This window comes from Toxotes jaculatrix, chromosome 3 (assembly GCF_017976425.1).
Source record: "Toxotes jaculatrix isolate fToxJac2 chromosome 3, fToxJac2.pri, whole genome shotgun sequence".
NCBI classification, from domain to species: Eukaryota; Metazoa; Chordata; class Actinopteri; family Toxotidae; genus Toxotes; species Toxotes jaculatrix.
The window spans coordinates 19,005,705-19,028,439 of NC_054396.1; the positions used below are offsets into that span (position 1 = coordinate 19,005,705).

Genomic DNA, 22,735 nt, shown 5'->3' on the forward strand with positions numbered 1-22,735 from the left:
AATAGCAGCAATATCTCCCAACAAGCTTTTGATATTTTCCATCAGAGCAGGCGTCTCCAAGTAAATACTAGTTAGGTGAGATTGTGACAAAGCACAACAAGATGAGGTAATATCAGAGAGTGAAAGACCAGCCGAGAGGTCTGATGGAGCGAGAGGGTGGGTCTGACAGGAGGGGGTGACCAGCAGGATTGGTGAGGGAAGTGTTTTTTGCTGATAAAGGAAGGGAAAGGGTCGATTGTCCCTGCCGCTGCTGCGATAGTGGTGGATGCTATTAAGATAAGGAGGATTAGACCTGCCACAGTGCTGTCCTAGCTGCTCCAACCTGAGGGACAGAGAGTGGAGAGTGAAAGACCTCAGCCAAAGGGGGGGAGGGGGGGGGGGTTGTTGTCACTTCACCTTTCGGTGACCAAAGAGATGAAGGGATTCAATCATGTTGATTTGATGATTTAATACAATATGGTCAAGATTAAGAGGAATCCAAGGAGCATTTGTCACCGCAAGCAACTCTGTACAAAGCTTGAAAATCAGAAAAAGAAACTCTAAAATAAATTTATGGTGGAAGAAGTAGTATCACTAAAAAATGCCCCACCTCCAGTAAAAGTTCTATGTTCAAATAGTCACTTCAGTTTAAGCAGGAATTACAGCAAAAGGTCCAAAAATGTAAGTAGCAAAAGTCAAAGTACTCGATGCAGTTATGTTATAATTCTTATTCTTTGTTACATGCAGCACCTCCACTGAATTAGTGATGCCTCATGGAGAATGTTACTACTACTCTGGGTTCATAAACTGTTTGTCTCAGTTTTATTTCAATATTTTTTTTCCTCCAAACCAGGAAAGACAGAGCGCTAGGACTCACCGTTTTCCCTTTTGTTATTATTTCCAGATTATTTCTATGCAGTCACACATCTATTTCACAAAAAAAAGTTCAGGAAAAACTATTTATTCTTGTTAGAGTCTCTGGGAGTCTACACATAAGCTTAACAAATGAAATCAGTGTAGAAAAAGACTAAAACCAGGGTATGTTCCATCTACAGTGTCCTGCCCACATGCACAAAACAAGCAAGTACGAAAAGAGAAGGGGACACTAATATACGCTTAGCATTTTCTGTATAGCAGGCCCTGAATAAGTAGAACACTCTTTCTTTTTAAGTGGCCTTCATTTCAAAGATTTTATGCCCAAAGCAATTATGCTCAGCCACGCTTGGGTTTTGCCTGAGTAAGAGTGACGAGTGAAGACGCCAGCGAAAATGTCCACTGTGACCGAAGCAATCATGCTCTGGTCACCCATATTTCAACATATTACACCTGGAAGCGGTGATCTAATGGACGTTGATTTATGACACGGGGTGCGGGGGGCAGAGACCATGAGGCTTGCTTCAGGTTTAGTTCCTCTGAGTTAGTCAACAGTGGGACCTCATTTTGGGGCTTTTATGTCACTGATGTGCTTAATGGCCTGTGTGCCTTCTCTGAGGCCTGTTAAACACATGCAGTAAATCAGCAGAGGAAGAACATACTGGTTAATCACAGCCTTTGTTTCTGGCCGAGAGAAGACAAATGAATCTAACTGAATGCCACCAGGTTGACAGAGAGTGCACAAGGCCGACTAACACTGTCATGTCAGACAGACGTACTGCCTCAGCAGCCACCTGTGTCTGACAAGAATCGATGCCACTCTTTCATCCAGTCTCTAGCACTGTCAGTGAACTATCCTTATGTAACTGTGACTGAAGTGTTGTTAGTATTTGTAAGAAGGGACAAATGTAAGATAGCATCACCTCATCACACAGTCACAATAAAAAAAAAGCTTGTCACTCAGGAAGACATGGTTTTAAACATTGCAATTAAAAACTCAAATGTTCTGGGCTGGTTAAGCTCGTGCTGACTGCTGCCCTAATCCCACAATATTTAACAAGGGGACATAATTAACAGGGAGAGGAGAATGTAAAGCAGTGATTACTATTATTGTTAAGCTGCGTGAGCTAAAATAGTCGTTTCAGGACAAAACTGAAAAAAAAACTACATGTTGTATGCTGACTAATTAATCTGTCTACAAATGCAAAATACAAAACAGGCTGTTTTCTTATCTAGGTTGCCTGCTGAAACCAAAGAAAGAAACATTTGGTTTCTTTCCGTTTGGTCCACATTACGCAATCTGTAATTTAATGTAATTTTTAGATATGAGACGATTTTTGCCAAAATATATAAACTGTCATCCTGCAACAGCAACAGCAACAGCTCTTTCCCCTCTTTTTACTCTGAGAGTTTCCGAGCACACATTAAATTTTCTGCCACAGGCTTTTAGCAAACTTTAGCAGCCTTCTCCATCAAATACGTACAGTAGCATTCATCAACAATAGCTTAATTAAAAAGCTTTCAAGCTTGTTTTTCAGATCCACTAATCACTGAGACAGTTCAGTTGTTTTTTTATGGCCTGTGTGAGAACAAACATACACTGCTTTACAGCAAATAAATCTCCAATAATCAAATTTGAGCTTCCCTACTAAAAAATAATAGTATAACAATGCATATAATAATAATAATGCATGTAACATGCAACATTCAGACTGGAAACTACAGCAGTGTAAAGACCTGTGATGTTTGAAAACAGCTTGTTTGAAGTCAGGTAATGATCATGGCAAAAATGGAACAAGCAACACATGAGCTGACAAACCTGCAACACAGCAGGGCACAAACACAGCTGGCAAAGAGCAAAAGGTTTTGTCTCCTGGAAATGTGAGAAAAATCTTACCAGCGTTGCATAATTCAGAATAGAGAAAAGGGGATAAAAGAAAAAGCAATGCTCAACCAAAGCAACCAACCCTTTAAAAGCACTGATATTCATTTACTTTGAATGAAAGCTCAAAATAGTAGAAACACATTAGTCAAAAGAGATATTCTTCAGTAAATATATATATAATAAAGACACAGTATCTTTCTTTTAAGACATTCAGAAGCAAACATTTAGATTTTTAACAGTCACATGGGGAGATATGTGAATCCTCTGTTTGCACTTTATCTACCACCAAGCTTGTGGGATGACTTCATAGTTCAGAGGGACAGAGAGATGACCTAACACTTTTATGCCTGATTACATGTTGTCTCTTGGCCTTTTCTGAATTTCTGTGAGTAAGAAGTAAATCTCAGTGCTTCCCTGCAGGAATAACATGAAGACCTCAACCAGCCATTCGAGGAAATGCTCACCAGTATGCCTCACCTGAGAAGATGAAAAAGTCAGATTCATGAAAAGCGAGGAACATGCTGTGATGATGCACTGTATTAAAAACTAGTCCACAAGAGCTTTGATGGAGTACTTACATTTTTTTGAGCTGCAAGATTATTAAACCTCATAAAAAAAATCCTTAACCTATTTTCTTTTTTTTTTTTTTTACCAAAAATTGCCATATTATCAAATGTATGTTCTTGGTTGATGTATTCAAGATTATTATCTTAATTATTTTAAGTAAAGATGTTTCTCATCTACGTGAATATTTACACCCATTATAAACCTTAAATAGTGTAATTTAAGATCAGCATTGAAATAAATTGATTGCACTCAAGCGGAAATGCTGAACACAATGAACATATGAGAGGAAACATCCTCTCTGCTAAATAAATCTATGAATAAATTATGAACTCAGTTGCAAACCTTGACTCCCTGCTGTGTTGCGCCCCATCAGTCATGTTATTGCTAAAAGACTGAAATCTTCTTCTCTTGTAAACATATCTGTGAGATTCCTCTTCAAAACATTTAAATGATTCTGCATATGAGATTTATAAGAGATCTTTAATTTATTAATTCATCTTAAATGCTGTGTTTTGGGTTTGATTGAAATCACTCTCCATGTAACGCGTTTACTCTCATCTGGTCTTGGGCAGCACACAGCACCTGAGCAACTGCATGGGAATATGACCATCAGCCAAACACACTGTGGCCTCAGCTTTCGCTTTATTACCAGCTAATTAGTGTGGTTAATCAGGCCGATAATGAGCCTGGGCGTCATGCCATTTCAATCTGACACCAGGTCAGGGTTCAGATCCTCACCACGGGCATTTCGAGATTTCTCTGAAGACAAATTTTCCTGGACGAGGATGACAAGGGTAACAGATAGGATGGCATAAATCCATACTTTCAGGTTGCTGAGGTTATAAAATCAGAAAGAAAATGTGTTGAGAAACTCTGTGTTGTACGTGTCTGCAGAACACTTTAAGAACATGTTTGTCTTTACCTCTCTGCAAGCTTTCCAGAAAGATCTGGGGTGGGGGGACTCTGCACAGTGAGAAAAAGAAATTGATGTAACACATTCAGTAACATGTTGACCCCTCAGATTCACACAGACACATCTCATAACCCACCTCACCCCTTCATAACACACACACATCCCCAACAATTCTCTTCTCACAGTCATGTAATCGAAAACAATCCAGTACTATCACCTCCCATCTGCCTCTCTCCACTCTCTCTCCACTCTCTCTCCCTCCCTCTCCCTCGCACTCTCCCTCTCTCACTCTCTCTCCACTGCCTCACTCATTCCCTGAGCAGCACACTGAACTGGATAACGTCTCCTCAACCCGCAGCACAGACTCATTTCTCTACACACCAGCTCTGAGTGGATGCTCAGCAGGGGTGTTTGAGATATTAGCGCACTGTGGGGGGAACGGCTCAGGGACTTCTTCCATCCACACTCAAAGGTAAGCCTCTGGATCCTTTAGATTAGACTCCTGTTTGCAGTCAAGTGCCAAAGTGAAGGTGGTTCAGAGGTGGGAAGGTTGGTGACAGATTGTCAGCAGTCTCAAGACAGATTTGAAACAGTGAATGCATGACATTCTCCAAGATCTGAAGCAGTTTGGACATTTTTACATGTGGAAAATTTCATTATTACACAGCGGCCAACGGTCAGCAGTGAATAACGCTGAACTAGAGAAAGTGTGCAGATTGTTGGCACAGCCTGACCCGAGAGTTAATCCTTGTTTTGTGTGGAGCACTAAGTTTAGAGAAGAACAGTACCAGTCACTGAACACAATCGCATGTAATCTTAATGTGCTTAAACCTAGGAGACCTTAAAACATTTAGTACAGATTAGTCTCACTTTCAGAGAAATGATTTTACTTGTGACACACTGAACCTCTTACCTGTTAGATTACACCACTTTGTCTCATATGTCACATAATATGATTACTCACTGGTTTTGTTTCGCGTGAAAGGTGCTGGGGACATATTCAGAATATTGTTATTAGAGGTCACTCACGCTACACAAGGTTTTCAGCACATGAATAAATCTGTAATATCAAATCCTCAGTCTGAACTGAATCATCAGCGTCACTGCTTCTCTCACTCTTGCCTCAGAGTGCCTACTTACCTGTGTAGAAATAAAAACCAACATGGCCTGTATTCTCACAATGTTCTACTGATGTTGGTTCCCTGAGTTAGAATGGAGTTGGGCAAAAAAGCTTTTAAAATACGCATGTCCCCTTCTACTGAAGCAATGTATAGAAGGGCTTGAAATTGTTAAAGCTGATTAATGTTGCTAGTTAAAGCCACTTTCAAAGACTCTGTGAGTAGAACTCTTTTTTAATGCGATTAAATTTTTTGTTTTTACTCTATTTTAGTTGTGAAAAATCATCCCTGTCCATTTGCATCTTAACTGGATATTGTCTAAATGAGTTCTGTGGTGTGTGACAGCAGTCTGTTTGTGTTGTTTGTATTAACTGTGAGGGATTTTAACCTCAACAACACTTGCACCTGTCTAAATAAAGGAACATATAAATGGAAATGCCAGCTCAGCTGTGATAGTATTATACTTCCTAGTCAGGTGGTGGAGTGGTGAAGCCTATGAACAGTGTTTATAGAGGCTTTGTTTTGAACTCAACTGAACAAAAAAATTCTGCTTTAATCACTAGAATCAGAGTCAACTGAAGACAAACAGAAAACGCGTTGTAATGTCACAGAGCTGTGAACAGTGTTGTGGTCATTTACTACATCGTCAGTTCCCATGAGTCTTTGAACTGACTTGAATCAAATGATTTGAATCAGAAAAGCGATTCCTAATTTCCACCTCTTACCCGGTCAATCTCTCGCTCAACGGCTCTGGGTGAAGAAGTGGAAGGGACACATCACTTTGCTGAATCGAATCATTTCGTTCAGTTCATTCCAAAGTTTCACAGTCACTGACTATATAGTTTGTTCCTTTATTTTCACCATTCAATTGCACTACAGTACGTACATTAGTACATGAACCGTTCATGACACTGTGTGCCGATTCTCCAGTAGTAAAGTCTTCAAGTCTTCAGTACTAAAATCTGTATGTTGCCTGTTTAAGCTGTTGCATTCAGCTCAGGATAAAACTGGACCTATACAAGCTCTATTTATAATGTGAAAAGCTCAGAAACTATTTGGAAGCACATCATGTTTCCGTTTTCAGAGAAAATCTTTTCACCAAGAAGTAAAGTAGTGAGTGTCACGGCTGAGCTGACAACAGTGCTCCACAGCTAAAAGGTACTGATTCACTCAGAGACAACAGTGATTTAGTGGTGTTAGTTAAGTTTAAAGATTGTTTGAACATCTACTGAATCCCTCTAGCTGGGTGGTCACATCATCTGCAGAGGTCTGCGCCGTATGTTGTTTGGAGGAGATGAAATACGAAGAGAAGAACATTTTTTTTCTGTCACTGCAACATCTTATTCTGTTTCCAGTATTTTTTGATAAAAATGCAGATAAACTCTCGGGGTCGACTGTTATCCTGCGCTCACAGTAGTCAGCAGCAGTTGGTCTGTGTGGGTCTTGTTTATCCTGGATTTTGTCTCTCAGGCCACACACACACAGAGGTTGCCCTTACCATCTGGTTGGTGGACCTCTGCAGGACAATCTACTTACTCTACACAGAGAAAAAAAAGCCTTTTTATTTGTAGGTAGCAGTATCTAATACTATATGCCTGCCATTTGTTGTCTTAGGGTTAGTGCATTTATAAAACAAAAATGGACGTGACATTTAACTCATTTCTTAAACCGCCATTATAATGGCGTGAAGGTGAGGACCAATTTCCTCATAAAAGTCTGAACAAATGCAACAGTCAGTGTATTGCAGGTGTCTTCCATGCTCTGATTATCCACAACCTGCTTGATAATTTCAGTTTTAGTCATAACTACAGCTCCATTTTGCAGAACTACATGCACACATGTAACCAGATTCTTATTGACTTTGAATTGTTATTATGATCACAAAAAGCCGTTCTGCCAAGGATTAAAATATTAAGATTTTTTTTTTTTCTGTCCAGTTCTACCAGTATACTGTACTAAGCTGGAAATGAGGCATCGTCTGAATAGTCATAGTGCATATACTTGTTTATAATACAGAACGCATGTTACTATAGATATTGAAAAACTAAAAACTGTCCATGTCCTGTCAGTTAATAAACAGAGAGGAATGAACATAAAGGCAGCACGATTATCTGAGGACATTTAAAAGATGCAAATAACTCTTCCTGCAGGGCTGCAAATATTGTATTGACACAGAAGACTTCACATTATCACACGGTTTTCCACAAAGTGAGGCCTGTCTTTAATGCAGTGAACCAGGATTTTGCCTCAGAGGGTGTTTCTGTGCAATCTGATGCTGAGGATGGCAGTGAAGCTCTAACAAGCCCCTGCCTGCTCTTCATCACTGTAGTGCCAGAGATGTGCCCATGAGTATTCATCAGGAAGGGCTAATGGGGCACAGCAGTGTGAACCTCTGATTTACAGCCCGTCCCCTGTCAGGCCTAATGATAGGGCAATGGGGCTGGTTATGGAGAAACAGGTGCTGCAGAGTGAATAGATGCGAAGCAATGCTGCTGAAAGCCACGGGTGATTGTCGTTTTGTCCCCTGCACAAATGCTCATTTGCAATATTGTGCTCACACATACATAATTATTGTACGGGCTTGGTTTGTGCATGTGTGTGTGTGCGTGTCTCTGTCTGTGTGAGGGGGCAGGGTGGGGGCCAAATATTTCAAACAACAATGATCATTGAAAGTAAGTGTAATGGTTAATTTGTCTGGCAAATCGTTTCCAGCATAACTGTCATATTCACTATACACAAAACTCTCTGTCCTAGACTATATAAACAACAGATGGAGCTCAATGACAAAGTGAGATATAATGTCTAAAATGAACTCATACACTGAGCACAATGTGCTGAATGTGGTCAGGTTATTAAAACAGGTGGGCTGAGCCTTGTAAAACCATCATTATTATAGTAAACTATAATCAGCATAACTACCATGGACTCTAAGGCATTAGGGCTTCTGGACCACATGCAGAAAAAAGAAATGAAACTATGAAAACTACCAAGTCAGCATAGACTATGATTTCTGTTACTGAATCTAATGTCATGTCAAGTAAGGTTACAGCACTGCTTGATGATGTTAAAAGAGTGATTTCATGCATATGATGTTCCCTTGGACAAGAGACAATAAAACATGCATTGATGCAGGCCTGCTACAAAGGTCTCTTTGCAGTTAGCAAAAAAGCGCTTTCTATATACACTGTGAATGAGATGAAGAACTAGACTTTTCTAGCTCAGAGATTGAAGGTAAAGTGAATTTCCAGCCCCCATGATGCAAAGATATGTGTCTCATTGTCTCACGTCTGAGGTCCTCAGCCTTTTTACCTATGGTGCATTTAATGGATTTCATAAGCTTAAAAATAGTCATACAACTATAAAAACCTGGCCTGAAACATTTACTAAAAGAAATAAAAACAGTTAAGTGTTTTTTTGTTTTGTTTTGTTTTGTTTTTTTTTGCAACAAGACCAACAGTTTCACAACTCCTGTCAGTGAAGTTGTTGTAGGTGTTCAGCAGTTGAAGCTCACTCACTGCAGGTCAGCTGGCACAGTTTACCGATGGATCACTGCACTGCCCACACACACACACACACACACACACACACACACACACACACACACACACACACACACACACACACACACACACACACACACAACACACACACACACAAACACACACGCTGGTAGCTCTCTGCCTGGACCATCCCACACTCTAACGGTGTCTTTCCCACAGAGCCGGCAGTCAGGAGGAATATGGGCAAATCCGAAAGCCAAATGGATATCATGGAGAAATCAAGTAAACCTGGAAAGCGTCGTTGGACTGTTGCAGAAATTGGTCTGTCCGTGCTGCTGCTGTTGGTCAGCTGTGCCTTGGCTGGGCTGGTAGTCCTCTACACATCGGTTGTGAAAGGTAATGGCTGTGTCAGGCTCACTGTGGGAAGATCCAGATAGCCTATTACAGATGGCAGCAGTAATGAAGTGTCTCCCTACTCTATTTTATTTATTTATTTATTTATTTTTATTTTATGGTTGCAAGCAGGCCTTGACACACAGGAAATGATCTGGACCCTATATGTCTCCAGAAATGACCATGATATGCTTCATGCAATACTGAAGCACAGTTGTCATCAGATAACCTTTCAGAGATAGATTAAAGGTTAATGTCATCCACCAAAATAAGCAAAATAAGTTTAGTCTTGTAATACCAACTGTTTTCTGACCACAAATGTACACACACACGCACACACGCGCACACACACACACACACACAGGCCTAACCTTTAACTGTAGCTGCACCTCCAGGCTTTATTTTAGAGTATGTGTTTGAAAGAAAAGATTATCTTTTGTTCGTTTGCAAACACAATTATAAAGCTGCATAAGACTTAACTGTATTTTATCCTGCTTAAATATCACTGGCCAATAAAAATAACTATGAATAATTATCATTATTATTTAGAAAAAAGTTGCCTAAGAATAAAGTCTGAAATCTGTTTCTTCCCTTCAACTCAGAACAATCTAACAGGCCAAGTGTGTCGAGGAGCTCAACAGGAGAGGGTGAGTCTTTTAATCCCGTAAACTGAACACAGGATACACTGTGGGACGAGTGGGCTGGCATGTGTCATATTCAAGCCTGCACCACTGATAGTCACTGTAATACTGTAATTCCCTTTTCTGCCGGATCAGCAGTGCCACACAAAAGTGAAAGAGTGACTGCTGACATAGACATTGCCTGTCACACACAGACTATAGATGTAGGCTTATTAGAGTTAGCTCAATACTTTACACAGCAACATCCTTCTTGTCTCAGTCGGGGGGTAATTTGTCAGAGTCCACATTCTCTCACACAAGTGTTGACACTGATTTTTCCAGGACAGCTGTTTCGCTCCAACCTCAACAATGTGTGCACAACTGCGGACTGTGTTACTGCAGGTGAGAGGAACTGTTTTTTCTTAGCTTCCCCGCCGTTTCGTTTTGTAAACAAAGTCATCCCCCATCCTTGCAAGAAAACTGTTTTCTGACCACACACGGATCTTCACCATCCCGTCCCTCTGTCTCTCTTTCCTCTCTCGTCTCTGTGATACTTTAAAGCTGCTCGGCTCTTGCAGAACATGGATAAGTCTGTGAAGCCTTGCGATAATTTCTACAAGTACGCCTGCGGGGGTTGGCTGGAGCGCCATGTCATCCCGGAGACCAGCTCCCGTCACAGCGTCTTTGACATTCTGAGGGACAAGCTGGAGATTGTCCTCAAAGGTCAGCTGGCTGAGTCGTACAATGCCAGGGTCGTGGGCTTAATCTTTAGTGGTCAGTGGGCCACAGTATTCTGAGCTATGCGTGGGTTTCATTCAGAGAGGAAATGCTTGCATATGTTTTCTTGTTGCAGGTGTTCTCGAGACAGAGAATGAACAGGACAGGGATGCCATAAAAAAGGCCAAAATCCTTTACAGCTCCTGCATGAATGACAGTAAGGATCTCTTTGCTCCATCTAAAAATGGCTATTTTTCTATTAGAAGGAGGCAAGAAAACATAAAGCATGCTGACAAAAACAGTTTATGTTTCTGGATCTGCTGCAGGACTCGCTTTCTAAAGACCTTGTTAACACTACATAGCATGTAATTTAATACCTGTTATTGATCATATCAGCAGAGGTATGAAAGTATGACCAAAGTTTAAACAAAGTGCAAAGCACAAAAAGGTCTCGCACACCCAAATCAAGTAGACATTTCCTTTAATATAGTTGAAATCCTCAAGTATGAGTCTCAGCTATGCCTTCTTCAGTGTGCAGTGTGTAGTGAACAGTAGAGAGACTGCAGTGTTGTTGTATGTTATTTGTTTGTTTTTATTTTACCTACAGGCCTCATAGAGCAGCGTGACTCCCAGCCCCTCCTGAAGCTCATTGGGAGTATTGGAGACTGGCCTGTGGCGTCAGATGATTGGAACGCCACCACAGGTAGAAATGTCTCTATATCACACTCTGATTAATGTCTACAGTCTGTTCTCTACAAACAGGCAAAACGTGCACATGCAACAAATCCACACAAACAAGCACTCTTGTTCCTACTCAAATACATGTGCTCACGCAGAGGCTGTGCGGCTATATTTGTACTCAGTGAATTGCTGAGTATGAGCTTTGTTGGTGGGATCAAGAGGCCGGCCGAGGCTCTTCAGCTGAGCAGTCAGGTGTGGAGCTTGGGAGCACGATGAGTGGGTAGAGGAGCAGGTCCTCAATCAGGACTGTGAAGGATGCTTTAAATAGTCTACGCTGCTGTTCCCCAAGCTCCTGGCTCTTGCCACTTTAATTAAATGTAATCATGGATGGTGGCTCAAACTGAATTATCCACGCATATCTGCACACACAGATTTACACAGAGTGCTCGGTTAAATGAGCAGCAGAAGCAGAGAGGGAGTCTGATTTCTGCAGCCTGCTACACTGAATAGTTCTCTACAGTTTTTAGGCAAATGAGTTTAAATAAAGAGCTAATTTTTCCCTCTTATTGCAGAGGAAGCGTGGAGCCTTGAGGACACACTGGCAACACTTACTGCTCAATTCCACAAGAAAGTTCTGCTGGACATGTATGTGTGGACAGATGACCGTGACTCTCGGCGTCATATCATTTATGTAAGATCACTATTTATCTTAGCACAAATAACAGGTAACAACAGTTAAGCAGTTCTCACTGATAACACTGGCATCATTCCATATTTTTATGTGTTGGTCTGTGTCTCAACACTTTCAGACTTTCCTGTCTGTGGCGCTCAGCTCCAAACACATTACTTTTTACTGAAGATGTCAGAAACATCTCTAGTTTCATTTAAAAAAAAAAAATATTGAAACAGCAGGTCACTGGGGTTTTTAGCAGACATTGATCAAATAGGAGTAAAAAGTGCTTTTGTTGGGGACTAGTTTCAGCTGTGGATTGATATGCTTTTAGTGATCTACATACAGTAGTATTTATCAGAATCAGAATTAGATTCTGATTCTGGGAACAAGACAGTGTATGTGGGATACATGCACAATAAACTACAATCCCTATGACATCAGAATGAAGAAACATGCCACTCAGTAAAACAGTGTGGCTCTCTAATGTGTTTTTAATAGTGTTTATAAAATAATGGAGGTAAATGGCACAAAGGAATAAGCTGTATCAGGCTTTGAATACACAGACAATATTCAACTGCTGGACCATTATAAACATTGCCTGCCTTATCTTTTAATTATATTGTTAAAAAGACATAAAACCTAAATATTATGAAAAGATTATGAACATGTAAAAATGCATATTTGCTATTCTTGTACTTTAGATTGACCAGCCAGGACTTGGAATGCCATCAAGAGACTATTACTTCAATGATGGAAACTACAAAAAGGTGATGTCTGAAAGGATCGTTTCACAAAAATACGAACACAACATAACTAACATCTAACTGTCTGCATGGGTAGATATGACTAGCTGGAACTGAAAAAGAAAAGAATGATCTGGCTTAACCGGCACTTTAAACATTTATTTGATTTTGTTGTGGAAACAAAATTTTATAGCGTCTGTGATTGTACCATAGGTTCGAGAGGCCTACCTACATTTCATGGTTTCTATTGCGAAGATAACCCGAGAGGACAGGAACTTGACTCAGGATGACGACCGTGTGTGGGAGGAAATGATGCAAGTGCTGGAGCTGGAGACAGACATCGCCAATGTGAGTGCCAGCCACAACAGGAAATGGAATTGAGGGACGAGTGCTAAGGAAAATTAATAATGACAAGATGAAAAATGAGCACCTCCTCTCTGCTTCCAGTAAATGAGAGAACCAGGCTGCATTTAGTGTGGACCTAGGAGATCAGCCAAGCTTTTAACCTGTTTTTCTTTTTTTTTTTCTGTGCCTGTCAAGAGCATGACGAATGAGACTTTGCTGATGAGAGGAGAACAAAATGTGAATATATATAACCAAGCATCAGTTTATAGAAGGTTTTCTTCCTTCCTGTTCCTGGACAGGCCACATCACCAGCAGAGGAGCGCCAAGATGTCACCGTCCTCTACAACAAGATGACACTTGGAGAACTACAGAGCACATTCAGCTTTAATGTAAGTGTGATTTTACTTCTTTCTTGAGCATTACAAAAGTGCACACAGTTCACTGGATCAGATCACTTAACTACTGCATCTTTGACAGTTTGGGTGGAAAAACTGAAAAAAAAATGAATAAGGATGTTTCCACTTAATGAACAAGTACTGTTGAGGTGTCTCTGAACAAGGCAACAGACTGCTGTCCACTGAGCAGTGAAGTACAGAGGGCAATTACCTAAGTAAGACAAAATGTCAAGGATGGAAAGAGTGCTGAAAAATTTTACACAAGTAAATGCAACAATGTTCTCAGTTAAAAAAGTCAATGTTTTTGCATTACATTTTTGAAAGGGGGCAGAAGGGTAAAGAAATAATCTTATGTGTTGATATTAAAGTCATTTGATAGAACAAAATTAAATTAAAGAACACCTTTAAGCAACAAAATAAGATGCGGTACAATATTCATTTAGGCCTGTATTCAAGGGAAACACAAATTTACCAGCGGATGAAGGTGTGACTCTATTTCTCACTGCCTGTGGCCATGGTAAGAGTGTGATAATACACTCCAAAGTGTCTTGATATAGAAAATAATGGACTCTGGACAGGAAATACCACAGTGTGAGGTGGTGTATTCATTGCCTTGGCCATGTCCATTATTTTTGTACATAATGACACCTTATAGTATATTTTTGTTTGTTCACTACTGAGTTGTTTGCACATGGTAATCAAAGATGTCACTTAGAAGACTTGCTGTACCTGGAAGCTCAATATGTAACCATTTGTGAGTGTTGCTGAAACACTCAGGTATTTTTTTTGTTTATTTTGATTACTGACGATGATGATATTTATGATGAATTTATGATATATAAGATATTAGACTTTATTTTTATGGTTGTGGCTGGTGGTTTCGCAGTCTACCAACCTGTCTCCATCGATAAGAAGACAGACATTCAATATATAACAGTAAGAAATAGAATGCAATAGGACGTGGAAAGAGTAGATGATTGAATCATTTGAGCAAACAATCAGTCCATTTTTTCAGGGAGCAGAAAAGGTACTATTACTAAAAAATACAATAGACACTCCAAAAATCACATAAGAGACAGAGGTTATTATACATAGTTCAAGACAGAAATATCAATAAATAAAAAAAAAAGGCGAGAGGAGAGTAGCTTATGCCTTTCCACGACTACAGCGAAAAAGTATGAATCCTCAACCTCCATCATCTTATAGTTGAGTCTATAGAAATTTGATTTTTCTACAGTGGCTCTGGTGTTACTTCTCATAAACATTCCCCATCTCCTTAAAAAAAATTGAAGTTCTGTGTAAAGTCCTGTAAACCATATTTACTGTAACTATATGGTATTCTAACCACCTTCAGTAAAACTAAACCTGCTATAAAATATTGTTTTGCCTTTTGTTTTCCAGGGTTTTAACTGGACACGATTTATTCAAGGTGTGCTGTCAAGTGTGTCCATTGAGGTCCAGCTAGAGGAGGAGGTGGTGGTGTACAGCTCTCCCTACCTTGAGAAGATGAATGACGTTCTCTCCAGACACAGTGTCAGGTCAGTCTAAGAGGAAATGTCATGGAAAGTGTGAAGATTATTATAGAACAGCTTCAATCTCGCACAACAAACTGAACAAAAACAATTTATGCTGGCAGAACTATGCAGAACTACCTCACCTGGCAGCTCATCATTGACAGAGTTAACAGTTTGAGCCGCCGCTTCAAAGATGCCAGAGCCCGTTACAGAAAGGTGCGATACGCATGGCATAACAAAACAACATGTTAACCTAAGCAGGGAAAAAACAACAACATTACTGTGTGTGCCTGTGTGTGTATGGACAGACTCTCTATGGGACCACTGTGGAGGATGCTTGGTGGAGAGAATGTGTCCGTTATGTCCAGAGCAGCATGGAGAACGCAGTTGGAGCTCTGTATGTGCGTGAGACTTTTGCTGGAGAGAGTAAACGAATGGTGAGTTTTTTTGGTCTATAAACACCCCCGAACAAAACAGAAAAAAATACTACCCCAACAGAAGTTTACATCAAATTGACCTTGAGGGGCCAAGTGTCACTTTTCATGTTTCAATTTGCAGTAAATCAAGAAAATGAATTTATAGTCATTATCTCTTCTGTATTATTTTTTTTAACAGTTTTGCGATTCTTGGACATGAACAGCATTTTTTTGTAACACAAAATGTTTTTTCTATTTTACCTGGTATGAAAAATACAAAGTTATTTAGTGCTATGAAATGCATTTCATGCCACATCCAACTGTAACAGTGGCAATGACACTGCATTTATAACTATTCCAAATTCATTGTAAATACATTAGTAGCACTTTACTTTGAGTGCCCATATTTATCAGTCATAAGCAGTATATAAACACTTAATAAACATCTCAAAGCCTTATAATACACTATAATGTAGTTGTAAGCAGATATAAGTGGTTATTGATGTATTTGTCAGCGACTGTAACTCCACTCCAAAACACAGCATATTTTACGGAGAAAATGCAGCCTTGGTTACCTGGGGGCTCATAATTACAAAAATGGATTTCTGTATTGGATTGTGGTTACAATCTTTGTACTTGTGTCATTTGTGTCATGTGTTCACAGGTCAGCGACCTCATCAGTAAGATCCAGAAAGCCTATGTGGAAACCCTGGAGGAGTTAAGCTGGATGGACACTCTGTCGAAAGAGAAAGCAAGAGAGAAGGTAGGCAGCAGTTTGTAGTCAAGCTGAGACGATAAGGGTATATCTTGTCTAAATGTTAGGTATTATCATGCTGACTGTCGTGCATCTCTTGCAGGCCATGGCAATTAAGGAGCATATTGGTTATCCAGATCATATTCTACAGGAAAACAATCAGAAACTTGACCAGGAGTATGCTCATGTGAGTAAAACCTATTTCCACAGGCCACACTGTGAATAACTTTAAAGATGCACTTAATCATTCATCTCTGATTTGTTCTGTTTCTCTTTCCAGCTAAACTTCAGTGAAGAACACTACTTTGAAAACATCTTGGAGAACCTCAAGTCTGAAGCACACAAGAGTCTGAAGAAGCTCAGAGAACCAGTCGATCCAGACTTGTAAGCTGCTGATACATCTGGCAGTACAAACTGTCCCTATTTAAAAAAAACAAAAAACAAATAAAATCTTGCACTCAGGCAGTCGCCATGTAGCGTTCACGGTTACAGTGCATGACTGAAAATGTCATGTAGGGTTACAACACAAATCCCTCTTTTAAATGAGGCTGATTACACAAAAATGGTTTGCGAGACAGCCATAAATTTTTGCTCGCTCTTTCTGTTTCCAGGATAGCAAACAAGGCCGTGGTTGCGATTAGCCAAAATGTAACAGAAATGATTTTATAAAAAGAACACGGTGCATCCAATGTCCTGTTGCAATTTGCTGCTTTTGTAGTCACAAGAAGAAGGTCCTCCTGTCCTCAACAAGTAACTGTCAAAGAACACTGAACATGAAGGTTTAAATCTATTGTTTCATGTTGCAAAATACGCTGCATGCATGGATTGTTCGAGTGCTTCCTCTACTTGAAAATGCAGTTTAGTGCTCTTTTATCAGTTTCAATCCATTTCTCAATCACTCCTCAGGTGGATCATAGGCGCTGCTGTGGTGAATGCATTCTACTCACCCAACAGAAACCAGATAGGTAAGAGCTTTACAGGAATCGGTTACAAATTAGAGATGGTTTTTTTCTGCGGTAACATAGTCTCTCTTCATTGTAATCCTGTTTAGAGCTGTTGCCAGTATATATTGTGTTTTGAGTCCTGTTGTTTATGTGTGTCCAGTGTTTCCTGCAGGAATCCTGCAGCCGCCTTTCTTCAGTAAACATCAGCACCAGGCCCTTAACTTTGGTGGAATAGGAATGGTTATTGGACATGAGATCACACACGGATTTGATGACAACGGTGAGACACTAGTGATTCATTAGGTATATTTTGCCAAACCCGAACGGATAAATACAGTTTATCATTTGTCGTCATTGTATCATAACAATTGATCTCAAATTTGTCAGTACCAACAACTGACCACGATAGGTAACTGCTTTTCAGATAAACATGTGCCATGTTTAGCAAACAGTATTTTACTTAATGCATTATGTTTCCTTGCAGGTCGTAATTTTGACAAGGATGGTAATATGCTAAACTGGTGGAGTAATTACTCTGCTGAGCATTTTAAAGAGCAGTCGCAGTGCATGGTGCAACAATATGGCAACTTCAACTGGAAGCTAGCAGGTGGACAAAACGTAAGCACCCTGTGGCATGTGTGAAATGAGAGGTTTTGTCTGGGCTATAATCCCTGACTGTGTAAACTATGTATTAAGTGACCACCTGAATGAGTGTTTTTGTGTTGGTGTGTGCTCATGGTTTTGTTTTGTTGATTGCAGGTCAGTGGAATCAGCACTTTAGGGGAGAACATTGCAGACAACGGAGGGGTTCGTCAAGCATATAAGGTTGGATGTTAGCTGCAAAAGCACAAAGCCACATGTTACTATTTATGCAATAATAACTACGTTTTTACACAAACACATCTGAAATGCTTTTAAGTTTGTGTGTTTGTGTGTGTGTGTTCACAGGCTTATCTGAAGTGGGTGGAGATGGAGGGTGAAGAGCCCTGTCTACCTGGTCTAGACATGGATCACAAGCAGCTTTTCTTTCTTAACTTTGCCCAAGTAAGTGAGAATAATGAGGGAACATGTTATTTCTGAAATTGTTATTTCAGCAGGCAGAGGGCAGATAATAATTTCCCCATCTGGAGTTGAGAGCCAAAGCTCAGGAGGAGCATTTTTTCAGTAGATGTTTGGTGCTGAGAAGTAAACACTGGGACAAAGGGAGAGGGTCAGGGGGTGAGACGCTGAAGCAATCCCAGAACAAATCAGTGTTCAGCTACACACATAGGGGACGAGGAGAGCTGCCAAAGTAAACAGCCTCGCGGTGCCAGGGAATGTAAACCATGAGCAGAAAAATGATTCTGTGCGAGAGCCACAATTGCTCCCCACTGAGAAGGCAAACTTTACAAGTCAGATGGTATATGAGTAAAAGAAACTTGCACATGTAAAATCTGAGAATCAAAAGAATTATTAAATGTATTAGTTATAAGCTATATCTAAGGTGAAATATTAATTTTGCCAAAATTGTATTTTTAATGTTAACATGCTGCAGAAACCTTCTTCATTCAAAAATAGATTTCTCTCTTCCCTCCCTGTAATCTTTTTTTTTTTTCAGGTGTGGTGTGGTGCTTATCGGCCTGAGTATGCCAGCCAGTCCATCAAGACTGACTCACACAGTCCCTTAGAATACAGGTAATCTGTTATTACTGTTACTGTTATATATATATATATATATATATATATATATATATATATACACACACACACACACACACACACACACACACACACACACACACACACCATCTTTCAACTTATTCTTTTGGCTTTCTGGCACAACTTTACTGTTTTGGTTCACTCTCAGTGCTCTCATAGCACAGCAGGCAGCGGCTTTCAAAGAAAAAGCTCTGAAAACCCGTTATACGTTACCTGACCAGCACCAAACAGCAGACAGACAAAGCGACTAGCTGGTGAGCACAGTGGAATATTTAGCAGCTAAAGAACCAGATACGTTTGTCATATGTTGGTAGAGACCAAACACAGAGCTAAAAGAGAGTGAATACGGGTGACCAGAAACATGGCTCTTAATAAATGTTGCTACCTTTAACCTGTAATCCTATCCCTCACTAATTTTAAACTTTAATTCTGAAGTTGAATTCCCCTTATGCTGTTGTTACACACCTCAGCGGGAAGCAGTTGGCTCTTTGACTCATTAAATTTAAAGGTTCACCACCCTGTAAATATAAACCTATTACTCCTGTTGGAAAAGTATTCTGTTGTGCCAAAGCATAAATCATTAGAGCACTGGAACTAGTGAAGCTCCACTTGCTAATCCAAATATAAAGACTTGGAGGCTGGACTCCTATAACATTCACAGCATACTTTTGCTTTTATAACCCTTAATGTTTTGTTTTTCTTTTGTCTTTAGGGTGCTTGGATCGCTCCAGAATTTTGAAGCATTCTCAGAAGCTTTCCAGTGCCAAAAAGGCAGTCCAATGAACCCTGAGCTGAAATGTCGTGTGTGGTAGAAAGTTTTACTCTTGAAATGTTTATTTCTTGACACGGGCACCTCAAATCAAAAGAACAAGTTGTACAAGTTGTACTTTTTAAACCCACAGAGACATTCTGCTTAAGACTTATTCTAGTTTATTTGGGGCAGAATGATGAGACAGATATTTGGATATACTGTAGATGTTTAGAAAATGGATGACGTCCAGGACTACACCCTAGTTTCAAAACTTGGAAGTATATTGTATACTATAAAAAAGAGACTTGCTTGAGTATTTTCTCAAGTTTGAAGCGCTGTCGCTGGATGAGCAGGTCACTTGTTCTTATTTTGCTGTGTCCCACAACAGATGACAAGTGGGTACATGAATGAAAAGGCTACATAGAAAACATGAGACCTTGTGAGAAAGTTAAAGCTTGTGGCTCAGTTTAAACGCTTTACCACCATTTCTTGAATTAATCCTTCAAAGAAAATCTCTTGTTCAAATCTTTGTGATTTATCCATTAACATTCGACACTGAGTTGCCTCAGTGTCTTTCCTCTGATGTATTGTTTTCAAGAAATTACGCCACTCTAGAAGGAACAATAGTGAACCAATCTAACTCTGTCTGAAGCGTGAGCATGAAATAAATGAAAGCTTGGGGCTTTGCTGAAGTAAAGCTACAATAGAATTAGTCACACTCTGACAGTTTGGTTATTCACTGTTACATGAAACAAATTACCTAAAGACTTTAAGACTGTTAAATCTTTGCAGCTTTAACCTTAAATTAACATTCTGAGAGCACTGCGGCTTTCAGCATTTTTACACTTACAGAGTGGATAAATATTTAAAATTTACAAAGCTATTTAGTACTTTTTGCAGTTTTAAATTTCTTTATCTCACTCTGGCACTGATTGTTGCTCGGTACTCCCTGCAGAAATGCATCTGTGTGTCATGAAAGTTTGCTGTAAGAAACCATTTTCCACGTGTTGTGAAAAATACTGGTGGCCTGCTACTTTTTAGCTAGTGAGAAAAACCCAGCGCTTGTTGGAAGTAGAGTGATACGATAATGACTCATGTATATCACGTTATTGCATTATTGGTTACTGCCATGTCAGACAGTAATCATTTTAGATGCAGGTGTGGATATGATGTAGGTTGCTAATCACAGTTGTGTTGTGTGTTTGAAGCTAACTCCCCCTGTTTTTATCTGCTTCCACACATTTTCACATGAATTTTAAAGGGTCCCAAGGGTTCATTCTGGGCCGATCTATAGCTATTTAAACTCCTAATGTGCCATTTGTTAAACGACACACACCTACAATTACTCAAAATCATCTACTTGTATCTACGTGTATGATATGTGTACATTTGCATTTAACCCAAAAAGGTGGCTGATTTATTTCACTACACGGCCTCCTGAGAGGAGACTTCAACACAGTGATTACAAGACTTTTAGCCTCTGGGGCATAGCCAATTATATGCTAAGGGGAAGAGAGAAGAAAACCCCTCAGACACACTCACACATGGACAGGCAGCAGATGAAGTGGTTTGCCTTCTGATCTCACATTGATCAGTGTCGTCTAAGATGAAAGGATGAAGTGCAGTGTGCTGAAGCGTGGTGACCGCTGTAGCCGAACCACTAGCCCGCAGGTAGACACACTGAAGAATGGAGGTTGTCATTAAAGAGATGGCCAGGGCCAGGACTGTTATTTTCTACCTTTATTAACAAGTAATGACTGAAGAATCAAAGCTGAGCAGAACTCATGAGAGGATGGAAGTACTAGCTGCTGTTTTTGTGCTGAATAGAGCTTTCAAAACGCAGCAGAAAAAAAAAAAAACACACAAACAAGACACAGTCGGTTTTGAATGTTCGCTCATCACTGGTCACATTCAGGATGCCTTGGTAAAATGAACACGACTGTTAGGTCTCAACAGAGGCTGCTGAATTGAATGTGCATATTGAAGCTTTATATTCTCAGTCTGTCTCTCAATATTCACATATTGGCAAATACTGTTGTGTTTAGCAGGAGCGAGAGGACACAATGAAAGACTTTTACTCAGAATGTAAGTGGTGATAGTGTGCTGCCATCTTAAAGCAAAAGTTCAACACTTTGGGAAATACGCTTCTTCGTTGATAGCACTGGATACCACCCTCACATTTATTCCTTATATATGAAGCTATAGACATACGATTAACTCAGCTTAGATTAGTTTGAACTGAGACTGAAAACAAGGGCGAGTCCGGTTCTGTCCAACAGTGACATATCTGTCTATAAACACCTCTAGAGCTCACACTAAAACAAATGATCTTGTTGAAAAAGATGACAATTCACCATTTCATTGGGGGTGATCTGCCAGAATATTTCATGTCTGGGACCAGGAACTTGTCATTTTTACACTTTAGTTTTTGTGCAGATTAAATAAACAATGTTATTGTTTATTTAATGTTATTAAATAAACGATGTAGCGTATTCATTAGTGGCATCTGAAGATGCTGGAAGGTAGATTTTATTACCCTTGGACAGAACCAGGCGAGCTGTTTCCAGTGTTTGTGCTAAGCTAAGCTAACCAACTGCTGGCTGTAGCCTTATATTCAACAAGCAAACATGAAAATGGCATTGATCCTTTCATCTTGCTCTCTGCCAGAAACACATTTTCCAAAATGTCGAACTATTCCTTTAAACAACAAGCCACAATTATCACGTCTTGCTCAAAGAAATGCTGGAGGCTACATCATAAGCTACAATGCAACACTGAGCTGCCATTTTAAGAGTTTAGACTCTTGTATAGTTTGTCTGATTTTCCTCAAAATGAGTAAAACAGTTCAAAATTGTTAACTGAACACAAAAGGTACATAATACAACATGTGTAACTGTAGATTCTTGATGTTCTGTACGGCAGTATTTACATAGTAAGGATTCAAATCAGGTAAGAAAGAAAGCGTACATTTCTTACTTTAGTTTTAGATTCGCATTTACTTACATGGTGAAATTGTGTCGTTTTGAAATGATCGGCCAAGTACAGCTACATTTTTGGCTATATATGAACATGATTTCATCTACAGTGTATACCCATCAGAGTTTATTTATCTACATGAATATTTATGAAATAACATTGTTGCTTTGCAAAACTTCAGACGTTAAAGATGTTTTATGATTGTTCCTGCTGCTATGTAATTATCTAGACTAACTGCTATTTTTGTGACTCAGATCTGTAATTATTGCCATTAAAGTGA

General features: G+C 39.7%; 1 protein-coding gene across 1 annotated transcript; it reads left to right on the plus strand.

Moving 5' to 3' along the window:
• The first annotated feature begins 4,550 nt into the window (after positions 1–4,550).
• mmel1 (membrane metallo-endopeptidase-like 1) lies at positions 4,551–21,378 on the plus strand. Its single transcript, XM_041034854.1, has 24 exons — positions 4,551–4,689; positions 9,055–9,231; positions 9,831–9,875; positions 10,191–10,250; positions 10,410–10,571; positions 10,702–10,782; positions 11,173–11,268; positions 11,819–11,937; positions 12,621–12,686; positions 12,876–13,010; positions 13,307–13,396; positions 14,804–14,940; positions 15,039–15,132; positions 15,225–15,353; positions 15,997–16,095; positions 16,190–16,273; positions 16,367–16,470; positions 16,993–17,051; positions 17,191–17,310; positions 17,515–17,648; positions 17,790–17,855; positions 17,979–18,074; positions 18,628–18,704; positions 19,441–21,378. Exons 2-24 carry the CDS (start codon positions 9,075–9,077, stop codon positions 19,538–19,540), a joined length of 2,310 nt encoding a protein of 769 aa, XP_040890788.1. The 5' UTR covers positions 4,551–4,689; positions 9,055–9,074; the 3' UTR covers positions 19,541–21,378.
• The last annotated feature ends 1,357 nt before the right edge of the window (positions 21,379–22,735 follow it).